Source organism: Ochlerotatus camptorhynchus, unplaced genomic scaffold, assembly GCF_037179485.1.
Source record: "Ochlerotatus camptorhynchus isolate MF236.1 unplaced genomic scaffold, CSIRO-AGI_Acam_v1.1 ptg000077l, whole genome shotgun sequence".
Taxonomy (NCBI): Eukaryota; Metazoa; Arthropoda; class Insecta; order Diptera; family Culicidae; genus Ochlerotatus; species Ochlerotatus camptorhynchus.
The window spans coordinates 9,405,348-9,432,275 of record NW_027040567.1 but is presented as its reverse complement, the minus strand read 5'-3'; the positions used below and the strand labels follow the sequence as shown (position 1 = coordinate 9,432,275).

At 39.5% G+C, this 26,928-nt stretch overlaps 2 protein-coding genes across 3 annotated transcripts in view; one reads left to right on the top strand and one right to left on the bottom strand.

Moving 5' to 3' along the window:
- The window catches only part of LOC135697721 (uncharacterized), a 38,379-nt gene extending 13,701 nt beyond the window's left edge, over positions 1-24,678 (top strand). Inside the window, exons 2-7 of the mRNA XM_065217515.1 lie at positions 8,555-9,505; positions 22,167-22,437; positions 22,500-22,820; positions 23,083-23,271; positions 23,335-24,204; positions 24,272-24,678. Coding sequence (XP_065073587.1) covers positions 9,428-9,505; positions 22,167-22,437; positions 22,500-22,820; positions 23,083-23,271; positions 23,335-24,204; positions 24,272-24,624 — 2,082 coding nt within the window. The 5' untranslated portion in view covers positions 8,555-9,427 and the 3' untranslated portion in view covers positions 24,625-24,678. The remainder of the gene's footprint in view (positions 1-8,554; positions 9,506-22,166; positions 22,438-22,499; positions 22,821-23,082; positions 23,272-23,334; positions 24,205-24,271) is intronic.
- Positions 24,679-25,964: 1,286 nt separating this feature from the next.
- LRP1 (LDL receptor protein 1) overlaps positions 25,965-26,928 on the bottom strand; it is a 529,790-nt gene continuing 528,826 nt past the window's right edge. For both annotated transcript variants that reach the window (XM_065217494.1, XM_065217495.1), the window contains one exon: positions 25,965-26,514. In XM_065217494.1, the coding sequence (XP_065073566.1) occupies positions 26,329-26,514 (186 nt within the window). In that variant the 3' untranslated portion in view covers positions 25,965-26,328. The remainder of the gene's footprint in view (positions 26,515-26,928) is intronic.

Below are 26,928 nucleotides of genomic sequence, written 5' to 3'. Positions count from 1 at the left end.
ATGGCAAATAAAGGTTGTTATATATCGAGGCGATTCTTCCAGCTCAATCTGAAGAAGTCGAAATCAAATAGAGCTTCATATACTATCTATACAACCCCCGAAATATTCGACTACTTTTACAATATTATTTTCTCTTCTAAAGTTCTTACCTGATGAAAAGCATCTTTAATGTCTAATCGGCTAAAGAATCGAGATGACTTGAAGTGGGACAAGAAGTCTTCAAACGTAGGCATCACATGATGCTCTCTCTGGATTGCTTGATTCGGTCGCCACATTTCCTCACAAAGGCGTAGATCACCATTGTCCTTCACAATGGTGATACCCAAGGCGATGGTCCCGTTACGAATTCGATAATATCGTTTGCTGATCCAATTTATGTTAAATCCGACTGAGTAATGCAATAAAAGGACGACGAGCTCTTTGAACGATTGGAGTGACATCTTGATTAACGGGAATCCGTACTTGAACATTCTTCATCTTGGGAAATGGCTGTTTTGCTACTGGAATCACAGCGTTGATTGAGTGCTCAGGATACGGAAGTCCAATTTTCAGCAGTCTTAAACACTTCGCAGTTCATCATGGCTAGTCTCCCTGCATCTTCCTTAATTGAAATAACTTTGAAGATTAAACTTTTAACCATGATTGCAAATTCTCATTTCAGATAAAATCATGTTTTTCGGAATTATGAATTCAATTGATGTTGAGCGATTCCATTTCAAATGGCGATTTTTTTTTATATGCTGATCAACCTTTAACGATCAGGTCGAAACTTGTTGCTTGTTATTGTCCAACATGCCTTTTTACGCATTTGATTCACTAGTTTAGTACGCAACTAACTTCTGAAAAAGGCTTATGTAAAAATGATACGCATCATTTCAAAAAATACGTATCTCGAGAATGTTTTATTTGATCAAAATGTTGTCTTCGGCTAAGTGGTGGGCAAGTATTGTGCTTTTCAAGAAAAAATGTGCGCTGAAAAATAAACATTTTGCAGCTCTGCGTATTTTTGGGTGATACGAAGTTTTCCATACGTTAGTCATTTCAGGTGGATTAGAACAGGTTTAGGTTTAGGGTGGGCGTTGGCCAGATTTGGATTTTTCAGATATAATCCTAAATAGGACCTAGATTATTTAATACACTAGAAACCTCAACTTCTCTCACAATGTTTCATTGTGACTAATCAACACTCAATGGGTAAAATATCAAATTTGCGGTTAATTTGAAAAAAAGGTAACTTGGAGTGTAGAGCGCACTGCCCACTGGACGATTCTGAAGCCTGACCAATATATATAGATACATTCATACCATTGGCATTTTGTATTTGAGATAAGACAGAGACAGGATGCGGAGGGCCCGCTTAGGGGGAGCGTAACCCATGTTATCGCTTCCATTTATTAAATAGTTCAGATAGGCTGGAAATGGTAGGTTCATGTTGAGAAAATGTACCATATGGTGCCCGTTCACTGATCAAAATTAAATTAGATTCAAATCGTCAGGCCCTGCCTTGTAATAATTTTGACGATGATTTGTCAAGTTTCATTTTGCATTTGCATATAACTGTAAGTTTCGGTTTGCTTTTGTAATTGTAAGATAGATAGTTTGGCTCAATTGAAACATTGAGTTGTACAAACTTGACGAATCATACCTCTAAAATAGTAGTAGTTACAGTGCCGCATTATCTAACAACCACTGCCTGCAACTAATGTTGGAGGGGTCAGCAGGGCTGATTACGGATCAAAACTAACATAACTCTAACACTGAAATGATCCCGAAACTAACGCTCATTCATTGCACTTTGAGTCATAAAGTAGTTTTATTTATTTTCCTACTAATCTATCTACACACTTAGTTTTCTCTACCGAGCTCGGCTGTGCGGGTCTCGGCGGGGATGGTTTCGCTGAGATCTCGGCGGGAGTGACATTTGATTGAGGTCTCGGATAATGCCTTTTCTAATAATCTGCCTACGTTTCTTTCCATTGTTATCTACTTTATCCCCTTTTTATTTTTCTGCTCTTCTTTCCTCTTCTTTTCTTTTGTTTTGTTTGTTTACATATAACTAATACTAATACCTCCTTGTTTTCTCACTAATTTGTCTACTATGTCCCACCATCACGATGAGAGATGAGCTACATGGTACACGCTCATATACACTCGCAAAATAGTATGCCGCAAGTTAGTATATCACAGAGGCAACTAAAGATCCAGAAACGAAAACCGATAACGCTGAAGATAATGAGGTGTGGTGATTTATATGACTAAATAGTATTATTTATTTATACTAACCTAAACACAACGTGGGGTGACCCAAATCCAAACGATCACTAACCAAAATAATAGACTTATCTTTTTTCAGCAGCACTACACCAGCCAGCAAAGTTCAACAATCCATCGTTGCTTATGCCTTTGTTGTCGTTTGGAACCAGTTTTGCGAGGTAGGCGACGATTGTGCGTATTTCTCGCGTAACTTTTGAAAAGAGCCTATTTATAGCCTGAAAGTGGAACTTAATGAAGGCCTAAGTACTTTTTCGTAGTTTTTAGTTTTCGGATTTGAAAGATCGTCGGTTACAGTGGCCTGCTTACTGAGCAGAAAAACGCGGTCCCAGGTCCTTACATATCAAAGAGATTTATGGTAAAATCGCTTGTGTATCGTGTATTTTGCGAAACTCGTTGTTGTCGTTGGTTCCGGGTTTGAATGTATACAAAAATTTGAGCAACGGTATTATGTGATATGAGGGGCTCGGTGGCCTTAGAGCAACCGTTTTTGCTTACTGAGCAGAACATCATGAGTCTAATCTCAGGCCCATCCACATTCAAGATTCGTCAATCGTTTTATTTGTTAATATGACTACATGGTAATAACAGCATCTCGGTGATTAAAAAGGTGCTCGTCTGCCTAGTGGCAAACGTTTTTGCTTACTGAGCAGAAGACCGTGGTTTTAGTCCCAAGCTCCTTCGCGTTATATGATCGTTAGGACATCAATTCAGCTTATCGTTTACCAAAACGAACCCTGCTGCAAACCCAACCCTCTTATCCAACATCCCAGTGATTCCTCGTGGAAGTGCAGAGGTGTTCTCGGCTTCCATCAAAGCGAGTGTCATGTCAACACAATCCTTCCCATTCCTTTCTTGACCTGTGTTCGGGCGCGGCCGGCGCTGGTATTGCCTAATTCAAGATCACCAGTTTTTACACATTGAGGATGATTGCTAGTCCCAAGCATCGTCTATTGGTTCTCTGTGTAATTACAGCTGATCTGGCAATAACAGAGTAGCAACCGTGGGCGGTCAATCAAGCTCAAGCTCAAGCTCAAGCTCAAGCTCAAGCTCTGCGTATTTTTGGGTGATACGCGAAAACACATGGATTGGTGCATGATGATGTGTTAAACCCTATATGTAAAGGCTGACTAAAAGTAAATTGGTACGCCCTTCGCGCGCCGCTAGCACGCCTCTAGTGTTGGGAATCGAAAATCTTTGACAGTGGTTTTTTTACACTTCTATAGAGAGCAACTGGTGCAAGCTTGATCAAAGTAGTCGATCGCGTTCAGAAATAACGTCAAATGGAACTCGAAAGAAGAAAAAAATATTGTGCACAAACACCTGGAACATCCGGAGTGGTCCGGTTCCAAGCTGGCTAAAGTGCTGAAGATGCCGAAAACAACAGTGTACCGAGTGCTCAAAACCTACAAGGAAACCCTCAGTATGGAAAGGAATCAGCGGACCTACAAAAAAATTGGAATCAGGGATCGTCAGCTGCGCAGCAAGGTGTTGAGGAGCGTTAAAGCCATCCCCGGTCTTTCGATCCGAGATGTGGCCAGAAAGTATAACGCCAACTTTCAAACGGTACGGAACATCCTTGCCAGGGAAGGATACAAGTCGTACAAAGCCAGTAAACATCCTAACCGACATATGAAGCATAATTCCGTGGCCAAAAAGCGTGCAAGGGCATGATCGATGACGAAACATACGTCAAACTCGATTTTAGGCAGCTTCCCGGTCAAAAGTTTTACATCGCGACTGGATGTGGGGATGTGCCGAGAATATTCAAATTCGTGTTTGCCGACAAGTTCGCGAAGAAGGCCATGAATTGGCGAGCGATTTGCAATTGTGGCATGAAAATGAAACCATTCGTCACATCCTCGACGATGACATCCCATGTTTACATCGAAGAATGCCTGAAAAAGTGTGCATTGCCGTTCATCCGCAACGTCATCTTTTCACTCAATTTGGCCAACTGCCACAACTCCAAGGTTGTTCTGGAGTTGTATGCTCACCGACGAACCGACGTGCCAGCTCATAGAAACTACATTCAAAATCTTGCCCAAGACGCTATATTTAAAATACGTTAAACCCAAGGGGTGGGACAGGTTTATTCTGAGTTGCTTTTTTGCAGCGAGTAACTCAATGTACCTCAATATTTAATCGATTTTTTTCCTCCGCTTACTCCGTTTACTCTCTATAAGAATATGCTTCTCATATTAGACGTCAGTTTTGTTTATAATAGCTTGAATATTATGGAAGAACCTGTGCCGATGCCTGCTTACTACCAGCAATAACTTGCAGTTCCAGCCAGCCTTCAGCAGTTGTTCTTTTTCCTTAGCAGCCAGTCCCAGTTGTCACTTCAAAAGGCTCGTCGCTGATCAAAAAAGCTCTCCAAACAGTTATTCTTCTAAACATCTGGAATTTCACCTATAATGCAACGATCCTATCAGCATCGATTGATCCAGTAGTCGTAACAGCAGCCTGATTGAAAATGGTAATAACTAACTCCGATCCCCTTCTCGTTAGCACCATGCAAGTTAACTACAACGTGAAGATTCCATTACAGCACATCAAACATAGCGTGGTGAGAAATATTCCAACCGTGCCCCCTCTAATAAAATCCACCGCTACAGTTTCCGATTTAGAAAACATCTCCCCGGTGGGGCAACAACCGATTAACACCCAATTCCAGCTCCGACGGCAACGCTTCCAACCATTACCCCCGCGGAATGTTCAGCCAGAGCAGCGAAGTAACCACTACCAATGTGACACTACCACTACCAATCTGACAGATTATCTTCGTCGACTTTCTCTTTGTATTCCTACGGTCATGTTAAGACCATGTACAGGATTTTCATGAGACGTAATCAATTTCACAATCACCAATCACTCGATATCGTCAGCGCTGTTCATAAAACAGATGGAGACGAACAACAAATTCTACATCTGGGCCACTATGGACTTAGCCAACGAGAAACCGAAGAACACACGTATGTAGGAGACTGCCGTTGACGGCCACAGCAAAATCACGGTGGTGCATCGCAGAGACGGGACCGTATCACGATCATCCGGAAGGCACAGCAGAAGCACCAAAAGAGGAAGGATGGATGTCCACCGTCAGTAGAACGGCACAGTGGTAATTCAGAGCTCGATTCGCGGTTTCATCCAGAGGCAGTTTGCCAAGCCATGGGAACGGAATTGCTTCGACGAGATGGCATGTCGGTTCATCCAGTGCCAGGTCGGTTCGTCGGTGGTATGCTGCCAACAAGATCGATTATGTCCCCAAGCTAATGAATCCTCCGAATTGCCCGGAATTTAGACCAACCGAAAAATACTAGGCAAATTTCAAAGCAGCGACTTCGACGAAGCGGCGGGGCAGTCAAGAACATCCAGCAAATGCGGGCAAAATGGAAGAAATGCGCTGATTCCGTGTCCGTTTCCACTATGCGGGCGCGGATGGGCTCCATCAAGAGGAAGGTTCGAGATTTCGTTTGAACAGGAGAAATGTAACCATCTAATGCTGTAACTTTGAAGTTTTAATAAAAGTACTACTTTTTGTGCGTACCAATTTACTTTTAGTCAGCATTTTCCTACCACAAGATATTTCTCTGTTTTGAAATGTTAGATTTCGATTTGAAGAAAGATGAGATGTATATTGTAGCATGAGTTTGTAAGAACAAATAATATGAGTACATTAGATTCACTGACGTGTTGATTCTCTTGGGCAACTATGGGAAAGAAATTTTAACTGGAAGACTGTTGAGAATTACGTATAAGAACTACCGATAAAGCTTGATTTGTTTATTGACTAGTTAATTTTTCAACTAATGAATAAACTTGACAGGAGGCTGCTACCTAACAGCTGTAAGAAGCAACATCAATAGCATCAACATCTGTCTTGCAAACTAGAACCTGTCGTTTCGTAAAATGGAACTGGCAAATGATTAAGACCTAACTCCTTCGAACATCTTCTCCAGCTTCAGAGAATAATCACATTAGGCCAAATCTAAATAGGATGGCCTTCCAGTGGACACTCAGCATTTCGAAGCAGGTTGTGGGTTGGATTTGCTAATCAGCATTACCCACAGCTACCTTTTGCTGTGGATCACCAGTATCACCTTGTTCTAGACGACTGGTACCTTTTCCCCACCCGATGGCCTCTACACTGAAACAAATCGACATGTACCGTTTATTGGATCCATCTTATAACATAGCAATGTCAGCAGATTTATTCATTCTATGTGATGATTGATAGATTCCATTGGATTATCACTTAAAAGCTATGACTGCGATATGGAATGATTTCTATCGTAATTTCACATACTTAGTACTTGATAATACTTTGCTTCGAACGTGGTTAGCGATAGGTAATAAGTATATGAATATTGTCTGATATATTTCATGGTGAAAAACTGTTGATATGTCATGGGTGGGAACAGACATCTAGAAACTAATGGAAAATCATATAAGTTTGCACTATGAGAAAATCCATTAAAATATACCTGTTTTCATGATGAATATTGCTCACTAAAATGTATATCTTATAAGATAATGATGTATATTTTATTGGAGTTGCTTTTAATGATTTTTGACGTTTGTTGATATGTCGCGTGTAAACAGACATGAAGAAACTATTGGACTGTCATTTAACTTTGCAGTATAGGAAAACATGTATATCTAATTGGAATAGCTTCCTTTGATTTTTGAGGTTTAAAGATTGTAAACAGATGCATCCCAATCATTTAATAGTCATATAGATATGCCTTTTAAGAAATCCAACAGCAAACGTTTGTTTTTGCATGTTTTTCTGGGCTGAATATCGCTCCAAATAAAATACATCTTACATGATTGTTCTTTATAAATTATTGAAACGATTTTCAACGATGTTATCGTACACTCATTAAAATGATTAGTTGAACTAAATACTACTAACAACAATTATACTGTATTGAATAATCTTTGTTTGTTTCCGGAAAAGAATGTATTGAGATTGAAAAAAAAAATGATTCTACTGCAATATTTCCTTTGCTATGATTCTAATTGTAAGTCTTCTACACGGCTAATTCAGATTCCAGCCCTAGTACTCGAACTTCATGAACCAGTTACATCAACTTATATAATTTAGTCGTTGATTTATTGCACACAGGTGCATTAAGAAAGATTTGAACAAACCACACCACACCACCGAAACGGAACATAAATTTGTCAGTGCTATTTGTCTTCACTCTAGCAAAACGAGCATAACGTTGCACTGCATTCCATGTCGGGAGAGCTGTTCTTACTTCATGCTATTTGAACGAGCTCAATCTTGAAGTCAGCCGTGGCCCTGTGAAATCGAGCGCAGAAACCGAAAGCATCACACCTCAACAGTCCTTGATCGAATCCCAAATCAGCTACAATAAAAAAGGCACAACTGTGAAAGCTCCCACTGCCTGATGTTTATTTTTCGATTTATTTTTAGAAATCGATTAAATATATGTGTCAAAAGAAGAAGTAAATTTCATGTGATTTTCACACAAACTTTACTTCGATTGATTTATGACACATACCTATATTATATTGTGGTGAAAAGTGTAGCTTATGCTTATGGGTTTCAAATCCATTTCAGTTAATTATTATAATTTGATCGATTTTCATTTATCATACGACGATCATATAAAAGTTACCAAATCATCAGCATTGTAAATGTATCAGATATTCATATAGAATTTACCTGGCACATTTTCAATCATATAATTTTCAATGGATTATCTTATAGCGCAAATTTATAAGATTTCCACATAACAGGAATATGTCATATTGGTTCAGTGTAGGAAACACCTGAATAAAACCGAAACCACTTGGTCAATCTGTTTCAATTTTCAGTTGACAATAATTTCGAACATTCGAACAGCCTATTTCATGGTGGAAAAACTACACAAAGCGCGTTAGGCCCTCACCAAAAGAAAGGCAGATGATGTTCATTTGAAATGCTAATAACTTTTCGGGGTTAACTCGGATTCAAATCCAGTCTTCAGCCAAGATGTTCCCAATGCTCCAAAGATTCTACATTTTGTACACGACGAAAATCGACCAACTACAGCGCCACCTAGAGTCGCGAATGTGAAAGTGGTTCGTTCACCCATACATTTAGTCGATTTTTTCCATACAAACATCAAAACCTTTGAAGCGAGGGGTTCCCGTGAACCAAATAACTTTTAATTTTGAAATTCCAGGATTGACCTATTTTAAAATACTCTAATATCATGCATTTAGTGAAAATATGCGTTTTTAACTCATTCCTTTCCTTCCATTGCAGATAATAAACACACCCACCGGGAGCCAAGCTTCCACCGAAACCCACCTCAACCTAGGCTTCTATCTCCAAAGCGATAGAGCGTGCTATACAACAACCAAAGTCACGATAAACGTATCGCACCCGGCCCGATTATCTCGCGCGCGCATTATTCGTTAAGCGCCCTCGTGATTCAGAGAGAGCACCAAGCAGCGCAAACTGAGCAATTTTTTTTATCGCCATGGTCTCTAGCGTTCGTGTCCAGTGTCGTTCAGAAACCGTACCCAAACGGAAGCATTCAACAAGCAACGACCTTCCACCGGTTTTAGTCGCATTTCGGTACGAAATACTAATTCGGCAATAATTTATTCGAACCTTGAACAAAGGCAGATGGCTAATAGGAGCCCTTCGTAACAAAGCATCAACTCTCGCTGCATAGTGAATTATAGTAGCTTGTAACACAACACGGTAAAGCGAGAAATAGTGATTTGCATTAACGAACGGAAAGTGTCAAATATACACCGTAATCAAAGTAATCAAGCGTGATACTGCAATTGGAGTATCATTATTTGCTCTAGTCTGGTCGTTGAACGGGTTACAGTTTGAAGACTTAAGTCCGCGGCGTTGTGCGACCGGATCGTGATATGCACTGACTGTTGCGTGTTCGTGAACAGCTGATAAGCCAAATTTGGTCTGGTGCACATGATACATTCGACGGTGATGGTTCAAAAGATATGTTACTCTCGGTCTTCATGATTGTAATCGAGATACTAGCAGAATCATTCGGAACAATTTGAAAGCTGCTGCAGCAGTCGGAGATAGTGACATCCACGGGAAGTGTCTACGTGACTGACAATATACTGTGAATTTTTCCAAAGACGGCACTACGGAGATAGGATGGCAGAACCAGCACAACTGCGACCACCTGACGGTGGTTGGGGATGGATGGTGGTCTTTGCCTATGGACTGGCCAATGTAAGTTGACACGGCTAGATTTTCTGTATGATTTAAATTTCTCCAATTTGATCTGACCTTCAATGCCGTTTTGAACGTCAAATGCACACGGGACTTGTAGTTGATAATCCAACTTAAGACAACCCGAGATTGTCAGTTGGCTGGATCACTGGCTTTTGTGTGCTATAGAATAAACGCAACCAATGCTGGGCAAGAGTTTCTTTGTCTGTCTCGTTTGGATGACACCTTCGGAAACTTTACGCTTAATGAATGTGTGACATGTGAGGGGTATTAAACGTAAGCTCACTCGGTGTTATCGGTGGCCGTCCGTTATCAGGGGAAATCGCGGTAAATATTTATTTAGAAACGGAAGTCTCGGGCTTGTTCCGCAGTTTTGCAGGTAGTAAGGTTTACCACAGATGCGTTTTGATTGTTTTAACCTAGCACTCGTGCGTTGTACAAAACTCGAGGGCACTTCTTGAATCCTGATGAGTTCCAAAAAATTCTTCAAGAATTGGTCTAAACATGAAACATGTTTAGTTTTACATGGAGCGTGTTCCAAAGTCAGAAACTTTTTTTTTCGTGTTGTACTTTGTACAACGGCGCAAGTACTGAAAGGTAAAATATGTCTGCAAGTCGATGGTCCAAAGTCAAGATAATTTGTTTTGTTTTGCAAACTAACAATGACACACACACACAAATTATGCCAACTTGTTTAGTCTAATGCAAGCTTAAATTGGATAACGAGCATCTCATCCGACTAGATTTGATCCTACATACGTAAGGTGGGGCAAAAGATCGAGTGGGGGAACAAGTTTGGAATCCCTCAAAGAGCGTGGTGGGTGGTTCTTCAACCAATTCAAGGCCAACAATTGAAAAGGTCACAACTTCATTTTGTAAACAAACCTTATACATTACATTCGCAAACCCAAAACACAATCGGATAGATGAGAATTTCCCCTACCAGTTCATTTTGTCGGTTTGCGTTGGCGGACTTCGGTTCACGACAAAATGGCCTTGCAAGGTTTGTTTAAAAAATCGAGTTGAAGCCTTTTCAATTGTTGGTCTTGAATTGTTTCTGTAGGTGACTAGTTTATGGTTGACACTAGATTTGCTTCGACTCACTTCAGAATAAAAAAAATGTTTTCTGAAATACGGAATCATTGGATTCTATCATGATATATTGAACTTGTTACTTACAAGAAGAGGTTCAAAAGTATGCGTTTGAAATAGAAAACCTGGCAATTTCGCTTTCAGGAGGCTCAATCAGCGATTTTATGATTTGTGAGCGTTCACTCAAAGTGAGCGCTCAACGAATCATAAAACCGCTAATTATGGCTCTCTGAAAGTGAAAAAATTGACTGGGTTTATGTGTCAAACATATACCTTTCAACCTCTTCTTGTAAGTTTGAAGTTCAAAGTATCGTTAAAGTACCCATTGATTGTGTAATTCCGAAAAATATTTTTTATAGCGCACTATTTACGTCGAAGCAGCTTTGGTTGACCTTGATATCCTCTGCTGACCGAAGAAGTCGTTTTTACTCTACTTGCTCCATGGTCACACGTCGCACAGTGGTCCAGATCTGTGAAAGACGGTCAAAAGTCATTATCTAGTGAATCTTGCATTTTAGCGAAGACAACATATCAAAAAGAGATGTCTTCGATTTTAGACTAGTGGTGTCTTCGGGAAAGTTTCTGAATATGAAAATTCCATTTTTTGGCATGAACAGATCAATGATTAATCCTCCTGGAAGTTAGATCCAAAATTTAAGTTAATTTTCGATAAACTTCTACTGGCTTGAAATGTTCTACAAAGTTGTTCAAAATATCAAAACACATACATTTGATGAATATAATAGAACACTAGAATCTAGTGCGGTGTAATATTCTGATTTTTTTTTGTATACTGATGTTTTGAGCAATTGTTGGCACTACTTCGAACCAGTAGAGTTTCAAAAAATATTTTATGTAAGAAAAAAAAAATACCATTAAAAAAACTCCCATATCTAGCAGTTTTTTATATCTAAATCATGTTTCTGCATGTTTCTGCAAAAGGTATTGAATGTTTTGAAGAAAACATACGCAAACAGTTCTATTCCTATTGGTTTTGACGTGGGATAGTAAGTAGTAAGCGTGATTAAATAGAGTATCATTGTGCTTGCCACACAATATACAAATTCATGCATTGGTAATTGGCATCGAAAGCTCTCAATTAATAACAGAGGAAGTGCATTTAGAACACTAAGTTGCAATTAGCTAATATACACTAAGTAATAAGCTTGAAATGCGAATAAGAAGAAGAAGTGTCTCCAGAGAAGTTTCTTCAAATTTAATTTTGCATCTTTTGAAATATGAACCTGAATTTTTACTAAGGGGGTATTTCCCTCCCCTTGGCTAGTTTTTTAACCTGGACGTTGGTGGGCGGGCCTAATCTTATGCTTCATAGTGGAGCGTTGGAGACGGTTGGTTTAGGTCCGGCATCGTTGGCTCATGGCGTCATGAGCATGCGATGAGGATTACTGAGCTTCCCCTCTCTGATGAACCATTGCATAAGAGAACCAAAGTTCTAGCCTGAAGTGATAGTATCACACTTGTTACTCCTTTATTTGAAAGCCGCGTTGTAGTACGCTTACGTATAGGCACTGACGTTGGGTGCGATACTGGTATTGCAACTAATCTTATATGTGCTTCATTTTGATTTGGGATAAGTGTGATAAGTGTAAGGATTTTCGGTTTCTTTACATTTAGCATCACTATGTGTCATTTCCTCAAAACCCCCCAATAACCGGCCTCTTCAATCCCTTCCTTTTTCCATGACGTTCAAGTGGTCCGCATAGACTATTCAGCCATTACCCGTCCTTTATCCTCGGCTTTGGATTGACTTGCGCTCCCATTGCCCCACCAAACGCTGTAAAATGAAAATGAAAATGAATTTTTACTAAGGGGGTATTACACTTAGAAAATCCAACTTTTTGTAGTTACGAGATAATGGATTTATGTCTTGAGCAAAGTTGTAGAAAATCAAATTTTAAGAAACTTTGCCCAATACATCAAATCTCTACATCTCTACATCCAGAGAGATATAGTTAGTTTTCTCTCAGGATTACATTGAAAAATGTTTTTTTTTTAGTTTTTTTTTAACATTGGATAGGACATCAGAAACATAGGATAGCAATATCTATATGAGATTATTAAATCCTATTTAAAAGTAAATGCTTTTTTTTTTTAATCTGTTCTGCTATTAGTTGGATCTCGAGTTGGATAGAGAATTGTGAAAAAAATTGAGTTAACAAGTCAATTATGAGTTTGGTACGATACTTCAGTTAATAAGCTACCGTACGAAGTCAATGAGAACGCGTGATATGAAGGTTTGCACCCATAATTCACAAAAACAAAAGAAGCGCTCCGACCAAATCAATTTTTATCTTCATCCGATAGGCCGAAGTGAATTCATTTACGTTTCAATGGCGTTTTAATGCGTTAGGCCGAGTTTGGCGTCAAGAAGCAGTGTTAGACTTTAGACAATATCTCAACGATTGGTGCCTCTTTATTAAGTCTTACGGTACGTACAGAAAGGTAAATAAATTTGGAAGCCATCAGTAATAATAACATTCCGTTTGGTGCTAAACTGCGCTAGATTAAGTAAGACTAAGTGCGGGTTGTGCTCAATAGGCCGAAAATGGGGTGATTAACCCTACTAGAAGAACAGAAGCTGAATATAGTTTGACAACTGCTGGGAATGTAGTAACAAAGAGTGCTTGAAGGCTACTAGGCAAAATGCTATTAGTGTATGTTTTGATCACAAGGTTAATCACAGACAAACAGATGTGACTCCAACTTTGAATTTTGTCATTAAAATAAAAATAGTATCAATATTAGATTTTTTTTTATATTTGTTTTTTTTTTCAGACAAAATTTGAATTCAAGCTTTCCGCTTAGCAAGTTTTAAGCACTGCAACATACCTTAACTTTATACACCATTATTGGAATCCAAATCGTTTTCAAAGTCGTCCTCTTTGGTTGGTTTTGCTTTACGCCCTCTTGTTGCTGGAACCAAGCTTTTAATGCCTCCGAAAAACGTGTAACGGCAAGTTTGCAATGGCATAGCTTAGCCATTTCTTAATGAATTTCAAAAATTGTGGTACCTTTAGAATTCCTATGGTTTGTGGATGATTTTGATTGCAGAAAGATTGAAAATAGAGTCGTCTACTTTTTTAAAAAGCGAAAAGAGTTGTTACATGTTTTTTTGAAAATTGTGTTTGTAGGGTTTTGCAAGTGGTGCAAGATCTGTAATTTAAATTAATGGGCACAAATGTTCGCAATTAGCCAGGAAACAGTAATGGTTCCTATATATGGATCCTGGAGACAACGGAACGGTCCTAAAAAATCCAGAACATCCGTAAAAGTGGTCAATCCATGAACCTGATCCTAGAGCTCCGCGTTTTTTTAACATTAGGATCTGTGATATAAGAATGAATTTGGGGCATGGTTCCAGATGGCCATCGGACCGTCCAGTGAAAGATCCGGAACATCCGTAAAAGTAGTAAATCCACGATCCTGGTCCTAAAACTCCGCGTTTTTTATAAACATTAGGAACTGTGATGATAGAAGCAATTTGGGGTTGTGACATAAACATGAACCTGGATGTCCATGGGACCGTCCTCCGCAAGATCCGAAACATCCGTGAAAGTGGAAAATTCACGAAACTAATCATAGAGCTCCGTGGTTCCTAATGTTTATAAAAAAAACGCAGAGTTCTAGGATCAGGATCGTGGATTTACTACTTATACGGATGTTCCGGATCTTCCGCTGGACGGTCCGATGGCCATCTGGGTCCATGACCCAAATTCATTCTTATATCACAGATCCTAATGTTAAAAAAAACGCGGAGCTCTAGGATCAGTTTCATGGATTGTCCACTTTTACGGATGTTCCGGATCTTCCGGAGGACGGTCTCATGGCCATACAGGTACATGTTTATGTCACGATCCCAATTATTTTTTTATATCACAGTTCCTAATGTTTTCAAAAAAACCGCAGAGCTCTAGGATCAGGTTCATGGATTGACCACTTTTACGGATGTTCCGGATTTTTTGAGGACCGTTCCGTTGTCTCCAGGATCCATATATAGGAGCCATGACTGTTTTCTGGCTAATTGTGAACATTTGTGCCCATTAATCTAAATTACAGATCTTGCACGACTTGCAAAACCCTACGAAAACGTGTAACAATTCTTTTCGCTTATTAAAAAAGTAGACGACTCTATTTTCAATCTTTTTGCAATCAAAATCATTTACAAACCCTAGGAATTCTAAAGGTACCACAATTTTTGAAATTCATTAAGAAATGGCTAAGTTATGACATTGCAAACTTGCCGTTACACGTTTTTCGGAGGCTTCGTAGTCGGCGTAAAGTTTTTTACCCACCGTATTCGGAGTGTTAAGGAACGTTTGGTAGTACTCTTTTTGTCAGAAAAACGGAAGTAGTCCTCGAGGGTCTGAGAGCTTTGCAGCAGGCAAAGATAGAGGCTCGGAATTCAATGGCTTCAAGACAATTGTATCGATATTTGTTGCTGCCTTTAACAATCGAACTGCTTCAAAATTATCTTGCTTCGGTTCATATTTAAATGAAACTAGTTCCAAGTTCATGCTTGTTCATATTAATTGAAACTAGAAACTAGTCGGTTCATAATTAAATAAAACTAGAACTAGAAGATATTTCTAATTAATAATCATAAATTGAAAAGTAAGCTGAGCACAAACTTCTTGTAAAATGCTCTATAACATTAAATCAAGAATGATTTTCCATAGCGATGAATGTTTTTTTTTTTGTATAAAAAACGACGAAACTCGCAGCGCTCTCACGTAATCTAACACCACCTCTCTGATGGTGGTGTTGTTTTGCGTGGGAGTGGTGAGAGTTTCGCCGAATGTATGTTTAAGTTTTAGTTAATAAAAAACGCTTTCGTCGTTTCATAATATGAAAGCTCCAGGTGAAGATGGAATTTTCTATATCATCATCAAAAAACTCCGAGAGAGTACCTTGTCTTTCCTGGTAAAATTATTTAACAGATGTTTCCATTTGGCATACTTTCCAGGTAAATGGAAAAATGCAAAAGTTGTTCCAATTTTGAAGCCGGATAAAAATCCTGCTGAAGCTTCTAGCTACCGTCCAATAAGTTTGCTTTCTTCAATAAGTAAACTTTTTGAAAAGATAATTTTAAATAGAATGATGCTTCACATCAATACGAACTCATTTTTTGCAGATGAGCAGTTTGGATTTCGCCATGAGCATTCAACTACTCATCAACTCTTAAGAGTTACCAATTTAATTCGTTCAAACAAATCTGAAGGCCACTCAACTGGAGTTGCTCTTCTAGACATAGAAAAATCATTCGACAGTGTTTGGCACGGGGTTTGATTGCTAAATTGAAAAAGTTTAATTTTCCACTTTATATTATGAAATTAGTTCAAAATTATTTAACTGACAGAACTCTGCAGGTAAATTATCAAAATTCCAAATCTAATCGACTACCTGTTAGAGCAGGAGTTCCTCAGGGTAGCATTCTTGGGCCTATATTGTATAACATTTTCACTTCGGACCTTCCTGATTTGCCTCAGGGTTGCCACAAATCTTTGTTCGCTGATGACACAAGCATTTCCGCTAAAGGAAGAAGTCTTCGTGTTATTTGCAGCAGACTGCAGAAAAGTTTAGATATTTTCTCTTCTTATTTACAAAAATGGAAGATTTCTCCCAACGCTTCCAAAACTCAACTTATAATATTTCCACATAAGCCTTGAGCTTCCTTTTTTAAACCTAGTAGTAGTCACATAGTCACTATGAACCGAGTTCCAATTTCCTGGTCAAACCAAGTGAAATATCTTGGATTAATACTTGACCAAAAATTAACTTTTAAAGATCACATTGAGGGCATTCAAGCCAAATGTAACAAATATATAAAATGTTTGTATCCTCTTATAAACAGGAAATCCAAACTTTGCCTGACGAATAAACTTCTAATATTTAAACAAGTTTTTAGACCGGCCATGCTTTACGCTGTGCCAATATGGTCTTGTTGTTGCACTACCAGGAAAAAAAGCACTTCAAAGGATTCAGAACAAAGTTCTGAAGATGATTTTGAAGTTGCCTCCCTGGTACAGTACTACCGAAGTACATAGAATTTCGAATGTTGAGACTTTAGAGCAAATGTCCAACAAAATAATTAATAACTTCAGGCAAAAATCGTTGCAATCCTCAATTGCAACGATTAATTCGCTTTATACCTAGATGAGATTTAGTTTTAGTTTTTAGTTTTAAGATTTCAATTGTTATACTGACATGCAGGTTTAAAAAACCTGTTTAAAACACTGAATTGCCAAGACATGAACAATGTAAAAACACTTAGATATATATCATAACAATTAAGGCTGATAAGTTACTATACTAACTGGAGCACCTAGGTTAAAATGAAATGTAATTTATTTTGAATTTGAAACAAATAAAGAGTTAAAGAAAATCTGTTTCGCCCCTCCTTCCCCTTTTAGATCAATCTTTCCACGTTTTTTAGTACAAAGTAATTGGAGTAGATCTTTGTGCGGGGGTTTTAGCAAAAGTTTGCAATTGGCAGTTGAGAAACATATGAAGGGTTGAATCCTTGGGTATTACAGATATCGAAGCGCTCGATTTGATTTATCGTCCTGCTTGCAAAATTCTTGCGAATGGAACAATGGGCACCTCAAAACACTGCATATTTTCAGCTTAAACCGGGTCACTTGTTGCACAATTATGCTGCGTCTCTGGACTTCAAAATGTATGCAGTAAACTTTCGCAGTCGTATTTTTCCTCCTACGAATCCAAATGAATTCAAAGGTTGATGCAATTGGTTCCAAACAATTAGAAAAAGTTTAACGAAAAAACTGGTACATACATTCTTCTTCTAAGTTTACAGAAATAAAATAGAAAAAAAGATATAAATTTTAAATGAACGCGTGAATTTCAGCTTTTATTCACTGAATCTCTGTTTGACAAACGTGTAATTTTATGATCAAAAAGTAGAAGGGTCTGTGCCTAGGGGCACGAACGGAAGCTTGACGTAGGACCGCTAGTGGACGGTATATATGTGAAGAGCATTAAGTTCTTTTAATTGATCAAATCAGGCATAACATTTGATAACGGCACAAAAGCATTTGTAAACAAACATTCTAAGGCCCTTTACACGCGAATGATGTTGTTGGTTTGCGTGGGCGTACTTTGGTTCGCGTGTAAAGGGCCTTAGAAGGTTTGTTTACAAATGCTTTTGTGCCGTTATCAAATGTTATGTCGAAATATCTATTATCTCAACGATCCAAATTTGTAGTAATCTTTTTCAAAAAGAAAGTTGATTACGAGAATCAATCAAAATCAATTGCACCCCTGCTTCCAAGTTTGTGTGGTCGTTGGGGGCTTATGGTTCTGAATATGGACAAACAAGCACAGATAAATTCTATTCCAACTCTTTACTGATGTAAGCTTGATGGCCCTGAAAAGGGCCGTTTTATTGAAGAGGACATCCATGGCCACTTACGCTTGGCGTGTTTAGAGTAGGTGACAGCATCACGGACCTCATTTTCCACGAACACCTTCAGCACACCTCGTAGATCAGACCAGAGATACGTCAGACACTGCCACGGCGAGCCAGACGACGGATGGTGGTTATCTCGAAGAATTTGCGATGACGATTGGCCCTTTGCCACGACCTACTGTTGCTATTGCTGACCACGCCGTCCGAAGCGAAAATGAGCTGATACCAGACAGCAGCGCTGCTTTATATTTTTTTAGGTTAAAGCAGAATAATGTGCAACCAAGTGGTATAAAAGCTACAAAGACTCCTCCCATTATGAGTAGTTTGCTATCAAGTATCGACACTGGCTATTTTCTTTTTGCGTACACGGCGAATGAGAACAACCCTAATTTGAGTTTAGTTCACTCATAATCGCCAAAAGTGTAGGAACTCAGCGATGAGTAAATTTGTCTCATGATTTCGTGTGGAAAACCTAAAAAATCTGCCAGAAAATGAGGAAATTGACGAAAATTTTATTCAGTCTCGGAGTAGTACCAATAGACTGAGTGAATCCAATCTTTACTTTTCTCAAATTCGGGAATTTTTCCCTGGAAAATCCTGGAAAAACCTGTGAAAAAATAAAGCAAACTTACTCATCGCTGAGTTCCTGCACTTTATTTCTTATTTCTGAGATAACTAAACTCAAATTTGGGTCGTTCTCATTCGCCGTGATAGATATCGGCGTCTGTGGTTAGCGTGATTACCTCTCACCCCAGCAGGCCTGGGTCCAATCTCAGTCGGCGCCACCGGCATGTTCTAAGGCATAACATCTCTGGGAGCTGCCTCCCTGGCGTCGGTAGCATTAGAGCTCTGTACGGAAAACAAATCTCGCGTCACTTTTCAATAGGTCCTATCTACATTGATCGATTCTCTTCATCGACACTCTCTTTCGTAAATATTCGGCTTCACAAATGTGGATCAACAATAGAAAAGAGCCCATCAGCATTTGTAAACAAACCGTTCCACACGCAGAAAAAAATTAAGTTCAACCAAACAAATTATGTTTCATTTTAAACAAAGTTTTGAATAGAATATGGATCAATAAAATTGATAGATTAATTCAACAACAAAATTAGTTGAAATAATACCACTAACTTTATTGAATTGAACATCGATTATTATTGATTTGAGAAAATGTTTACTTAAATCAAGTTGAAACATTATTTAGGGTAATTATCATTTTTAGTGGTATTGAAACGTTATTTATATTGTTTCAAAATCAAATTTATTAAAACCCCCAGGTCAGATTAGCTGTCATTATTAAAAAATAAACCCATATTTTTTCAATTATGATTTCAATCAAGTTTCTAACTAATCCGCTGTTTGTTTATTAAATTATTGAACAGTCAATCAGCTTATTGCATTGAAGCATTTGGTGCGTGAATGGATGGAAAAACTTGTTATTCTTGTGCGCCTTTCAATGCACCATGGTGTCGATTCTTACGTTATTGTTTGTGGTAATTTTGACGATTGTCTTACTACAAGTAGCGATTCTGCTGCAGCTGTTGGTGTTGACGCATTTCGGTGGAGCCTAAGGCAGTGCAGCATACGCAATGGCAGAGGAGGAGTTCCTATAATAGTAAAATATTCTAAAATGCTCGTTTTGAACTTTTCACTTTCCACATCAGAACCTACCTGGTTCTCCAGGTCACAACATCTAAGTTTCCAGTATACTCAGCTACGTCAAAATGTATGCACTCTCTTGAAGATGCGCTTCTGACACCTAGTCAATATTCATATCCAAATGATCCCTACGCTGGTAAATTGATTCAGCTTCTATCCAAGTTGGAATCCCCATCTTCACCTTCTCATTGGTCAGCCGAACCGAATCCTCATGCAAATTGTGCCCTATCACACGTCAACACTGAAATTTTAAATGTTAGTTTGCTAGTTGAGAAAATTTATACTTAGACATAAAAAAAACTTAAACTTACTTGTTAAGATTAACGATCGAAGGCAGAATTTCCGTGGAGAATCTTTTTGACTAACAACGATGTCGACTGACAGTTTGAAACGTGCACTATACACACAACAATAAAAACAATTTTATTGGTTTGATTTAAATGGGCTTCTGTATCCATTTGAAACTTATTTATGAACTGAAACAAATAGAAATTTTGCATTGAATAATAACAAAATATTTTGTTGGTTTACGCCTCAGTGTTTTTTTGTGCGTGCAAAGCCCTTTACTCACAAAGCGAAGGCCACCCACACAAACCAACACCATCATCGGATAGGGGAAACTTCTACCTACAAGATGTTGGTGTTGGTTTGTGTGAGCGGCCTTCGATTTGTGAGGCTTTGGAACGTTTGTTTACAAATGCTTATGGGCCCTATTCTATTGTTGATCCAGAAATGTTTCCTGCCGTCTTCGTCGAATTAGATGCTAGATTGTTGCTTCTTCCATCGAAAATATCCGGCCGTGGCGATTCAAAGTTGATCAAGGTTGATCAAAATAATTTGTATCCCTGCTTCCAGTTTGATAACATGAGCATTTTGTGTGGTCGGTGGTTCTGAATATGGACAAACAGGCAGATGAATCCTATTCCTACTCTTTTCTGTAATAAGATTGGTGGCCCTGAAAAGAGCCGTTTTGTTTCCAATGTTGGTGATGATTTACCTCCGAAACCAAACAGAGTGCGTCTCTGTCACTTCAAAAACGTAGATGACATCTATGGCCGCTTACGCTTGGCGTGTTTAGTGTAGGTGACAGCAACACGGATCTCATTTTTCAGGAACACCTTCAGCACACCTCGTAAATCAAACCGTAGATACGTCAGACACCACCACGGCGAGCCAGACGACGGATGGTGGTTATCTCGAAGAATTTGCGTTAGGTTCTGAACATGGCTCCCTATTCGCACGCACCCGAGGATCGGAGGCGAATGCCACTTCGACTTGTTTCGTCTACTTACTACTCTCTGACGACTGTGCTGGGGAAGCAGCATATGCATGTAGGTAATTGGTGGATTTGTTTGTTAATTCGACGCTTTTGGACAATGCTGAACATTTACCAGTTTTTCAATAGTTTCTTGTTGAAAATCAACATTCGGAAGCATTTTTATCAATGCGTAGCCATATTACTGATCGATTGGTGATAAAGTTATTGAAATTGGACCAGGGGCAGCTGAGTTATTAACGTTCAAAATCTTTCTTAATTTGTTACATGTTCCATTTTCGGTTTTCACAAAGTGTACCCCCATATAGAAATCAAAGACGTAGTCCTACGTCAAAATGTACCCACGCAAATTAAGAATTAGAAGAATTAAACAAGTATTCGCGTGGAGTTTCCCCACATGTTTGCCATAGCTACAATACGTATCGCTTTCAAAGTTCGGCTGTAAACAGTGGTAGTTTACAGTGACATTTCAGGATTAAAAGTTGGGTGGCAGGTAATTGCATAAAATATCGGTGAAAAGTGTCTACTTTTTTTTAAATGCAAACGTTAATATACATTTTGCTGTGTGAAGCAAGGTGACGAATTTGTTAGATCCAGCTATGCAGTTATAAATAAAGGACATAAATAGTTAACAATGAACAACGACATAAGTTCAGAAGTGCTAGTCATAGAATTATAATCCAGGTCGGAGGCAAACCAACCAAAACTTAACTTAACTTATAAACCAGGTTATTATTATTTTAATATAATTGACTACCCCTTGATTCCCTTTCTCATTTTACAGCTGGTATAATCAATTTGACAGATCGATGTCTTTCTATACCACTTGGAATTTTTGATGATCGAGTTCCACATATGTTATGTGCCACAGGTCAGCATGATCATACATTTAATATGCAACAAATCTATATGATAAAAATTATCAACCCCACACCTAGCTTCTCCCCTGATCCTATCATTTGACAATGCACCCCTATAACCTCAGGTAAGCCACGAGTATTGGGCCCAACTCTTACTACGCATAGAATTAAGTGAATTTTGAGCAATGAACAAAAAATTATCGGCTCCGTAAAGCTAACGCGATTGAGCCTTCCAAATAAACGAACTAGATAAAAATGTTCAAGACCCTCATCCTGAATACTAAACTAACTTATCACATGTTTGCTCGACTTTCTCAATAACAGATCATGATCGTACCCGTGCTGCAGAGCTTCGGTCTCATCTTCAAGGACACGTTCAAGCAGATTCACATTTCGGCGACGGAAGCTTCGGTCATCATCAACCTCGCTTCAGCCATCGGAATGCTCTTCGGCCTTTTCAACGGTCCACTGCTGAGAAACTTTGGCTTCCGTAGGATAGCCACCCTCGGTGGGTGCATGTTTGCCCTTGGTCTCATGTTCACTTCCCAGGCAGAGACGATATGTCACTTCATTCTCACCTATAGTATTATGGCGTGTAAGGTTTAAATTTATTCGCCAGATAGTGTAGTAAGTCAACAAATATTCTTCCAATTTCAGCTCTCGGCATGGGATTCTGCAATTCATCGTTTTCGTTGGCTCTGAATACGTACTTTTTAACCCGGCGGAACAAGGCAGCCGGCATTGCGATGACCATCACCGGATTGGGTCCCATTCTGCTACCTCAGTTGGTGTCGCTGCTGGTGTCACTGTACGGTTCCAGAAGTTGTTTGCTAATCATCGGAGCACTGGCAACGCACATCGTTGCGGCGGCTTTGCTCTTGCAACCGGTGAAGCGACACATGCTACCGATTGAACTGAATGATGAAGTATTGTCTCCACATAAGGAAGCCGTGGAGGAGAAATATTCGGCAGTCGATGGTGAGTGCTAGGGTAATAATTTGCCAATTAATGCAGAGTCAAGAAATATGAACGAATTCTACAGTGAGCATTCATAAAGGCCTAACTGCGGTGATCGCTGCTCTTAATCGATTTTCTCGTTAAAATGCTTCAGCTAAGGAAAACAATTTACTGAAATTTGTCCAATACAGTGATGTAACAGTCGAAAAAGAACATCGACGAACAGAATCGATCATTGCCCTTATGCATTCTCACTGTCGAATATTGACGATTTTTCCAACAGCTCCTCCGCGGATCGACAGCAAATGGGACCTGGAATCGGACAACGAGGACGATTATCTGGAAAAACGAACCTACTTTACCGATCACGATATGGACGCCCAGAGCATCTATGGATTCGAGCAAACATCGCAAATGCGTCGGCCAGATTCGATGGCCACGTTGATGTTTCTGCCTCGTACCAAAAGTGAAGGTAATTTCCCACAGACAGCAGCCGTTGGATGACAGTCCTAATAATTCCCAAAACTTTAATCAGTTCTCCATCCCACACAGAGGCGACCTTCGACGGCCGAAATGTTGTTGTTCAAAACGTACTCTCAGAATCTGGAACCACCGAAGGCAGACACCAAGAAACGGTGGTTTCACTCAGGATCTACCGAAACGGTTAACCTCGGCAGTTCGATTAAACTTTTCGAGGAGAAAGAACGAGAACGGAGAGGTTCGTTGGATAACAGTGCGTCCAGGCGGAAGTCATTTGTGGCGAGGTTTTCTCCCAGAACCAAGCGATGGTTTGAAAAATCGGAAGACTCCGTTCACTTGGGCAGCTCAATGAGGCTCTTCGATGAACGGTATCCCGGAGCTAGAAGAAGTTCCCATGCCAGCGTTCGGGAATTTTCCGTTCCGATGCATACCATTTCCCACTCGAAGCTTCCGGTTTTGAGTGAGAATCAAGATCTTACCGACGAAAATCGAATGCCGTCGATTATGCGTCAGTTGGAGAATCCAACGTCACCGAAAACCCCGGTTCAAAAATCGACCAAATTCGATTTCAGTAACGTCGACGGTAGAGGGGAACCTAGTCCACCGAAGCAGGAGCAAAAGCAAAGCTGTTCGCAGAAGATAGTCACTTTTTTCGATCTCACCTTGCTACGGGACCGGATATACTTAAACATGATGCTGGGAATGTCAATCGCCGTGTTTGCGGAAATCAACTTCTCCCTGTTGACACCCTTCATCCTGAACGATCTGGGCTACGAGACGGAACAAATTGCGTCAATTATGTCGACCCTGGCCGTTGCGGATTTGCTGTTCCGTTTCATTTCACCCTTCATTGGAGATTCGCTGAAGCTGACCCCCCGGATCATGTACATGATTGCCCTCAGCATGCTGATACTTACTAGATTTAGTGGGTTCCATCACTGTTAACTATCTATACTCAAAAAGTACTCATTTCAACCTTTCCCTCGCCGTAGGCATTCTAGTCGCTCGCAACTACACCGAGATGATTGTGGTTGCCGTTTTCCTTGGAGTGGCCAAAGGTGTTCGCACCGTCTACATGGGCCTGGTCATACCGAGCTACATCCCGCTGAAGCGTCTGCCCGCGGCATCCAGCATCCAGATGATGACAAACGGCATCATACTGATCACGATGGGTCCAGTGGTTGGGAAAATCCGGGATTATTCCGGAAGTTACTCGTTAAGCATTATGTTCATCAATGTATTCACGATCGTTACGATCGCCATGTGGGCCGTCGAAATGGTGTACGTGAGTCGGAAAACGGCCCGAAAACAGCGAGCAGCAATCGGTCAAGTAGTGATATCCTGATGGCAATCCCGATCCGAAGCAGTCCGAAGAGAGTCCGTCAGTGCCGCCAGTGAGTATAGAAATAGACTATGTTTTACAATTCCAAATCGCGCGGAAATTGATGGCTAAATCATACCGAATTCCCTGTTTGATTGACACAAGAATTTTCTTTCAAATTTCGAAAAATGAAAGCGACCAACGTTTTGAAAAATTACAGTCTTTATTTTAAACGATTTTCCTATATCTCCGTGACAAAACCGGAGTTTACGTACGTCTTCGGTTCCACTTGTTATTCGTTTTTTTTTTTCTTTCGCCCTCGCCTGACGATGATGCGTTGGTACAAAACTGGAAATCGTACATTAATCACTAGTTCGTTTGCTGCCGTCCATGGTGGAAAAACAAGTGCCTCTGTTTCATCCCTCCTTCCATTGGACTAATTTCGTTTTTGATTATCTTAGTGTTCCTTTGTATTGTTGCATTTAGATATCTATGGTGTGTGTGTAGTCGATATTTGGAGCTCGAATAGAACGAATATTAATCTAATGGCGATAGAGCGCAGCTGCATCAACTTCCATAATGGCAATTTGTTTCGTTCGTGAGTAATAGAGATAAATCGTTATTTGTAAAATTAAATTAATCTTTTCAACACACGATTCAGGGTCTCCGGCTTCACTCGGTTCCACCAGGACGAATCGTTTTCCCTTTTCTTTCGTTTTTTATTACCTATATAATTGTCCATTTCAGCCGTCAACTAGTTATGATTTTTTTTTTCAACGTTAGGATTCGTTAATTTGCGTTTTTTGTTTATAAAAATCACAATCAATTCTAGTTTTCTTTGTTTAATTTTTTACAAACAAGCATAATTTTTTTCTTAATAACAATTCTTTGCTATGTTCTACAGTTTTTTTTTATTTATTATCAAAAAGTGGATGGACAAATTTCGCATCATGGTTAGCTTCTTTTATTGTTGCTTTGTCATAAAAATTGTGATAGCTGTTCAGGAGTGTGTTGCAGTGATGATTTCGTTTTATGTGATCTTAGTTTAAAGAGGAGTAATTTCCTATTTAGACTATAGTCTTGGCATATATATAGCCTATGAAAGGGGATATTCACTATACACTGGATTGATTATTGATTAGATAACGTAAAGTTATTTAAAGCTCATTTGAGTGACCTTCACGATCTGTCCTACCACTTTCACACGGCACCTAGTTCAACTCTTGACTATCTAACAGAAAACAGGAGCTAGATTTTATTTGATTCTAATTTATTTTACCTAGACCATCAATTTATCTACCGATCGTCTCACAGCACCGGTAAAACACAGACAAAATGCTCGACCTTAGCCACTCCACTTTAAAAATCTACTCTCGCTCGCTTGACTGAACATGATTCGCGAGATCTTCAACTGTTTAACTTTTCACAAAATAGAACATAAAATTATGAGTATGAGCTACAGATTATCTACAAATCCATTGCGTACGGGAGTTTTTTTTTCTGTTCACAAACAATGTCTAACAACTAAAAATGACTACTATTCCGTTCCATCGTTACGCAACGAAATCAACTCGCTTATTCTAGGCAATAATGAGAGAAACATACACTTACTTCTACCAAAAAAACTGGCTTCGATTTCGATTCCAAGTAGCCACGTGCTGCTCTAGAGAGAAGTATGAGATCACCTCCCCTCTAGAATCGCAACTGCTACTATTTTTTCAACCGATATCATAACAAGTCCTGCGCGCTTGAATCGTCCAGAGTGTGCTGGAGCAGGCCCTTCTTCTCCTCCGGGGCCGAGCCGGACACATTCAACAGCGGATGGTTGCTGTTGCCCGGTATCGACGACGAATCGGCGTGCACGTTCACCCCGCCGGCGTACATCGAGTCGTACACGGGATTGGCAAAGTGGGCCTGTTGGATAGAGATAAAATTATGAAGCGTGATTTTTAGACCGGTGGCAAGAGGTATCGGTTAAGAGAATCTAAAGGGCGAACACGAAATTATTGCAACACATTTAATTTGCTCTCAAACTTCACGTATTTATCAGATAAAAACCAAATGTGTAGGGTGATTCTATACATGTATTTAACTCACGTGGATTAAGGTTGTATTGGAGGTTATTTGTTAAAATGCCCGACACTTTTGTTTCACGCCATCCACACGAAACGAAAATCAATTATTTACATTTATATACATTCCAGGGGGAGGTTGTTAATTGATACTTCCGGTCCGCTTTGTAGCATAAAGCTTGCTAAGAGGTGCCAGGTGGTAACCCACTGATTACCTGACGATCGGCCAAATTTGGAAGACGTCTGCATTGAATTG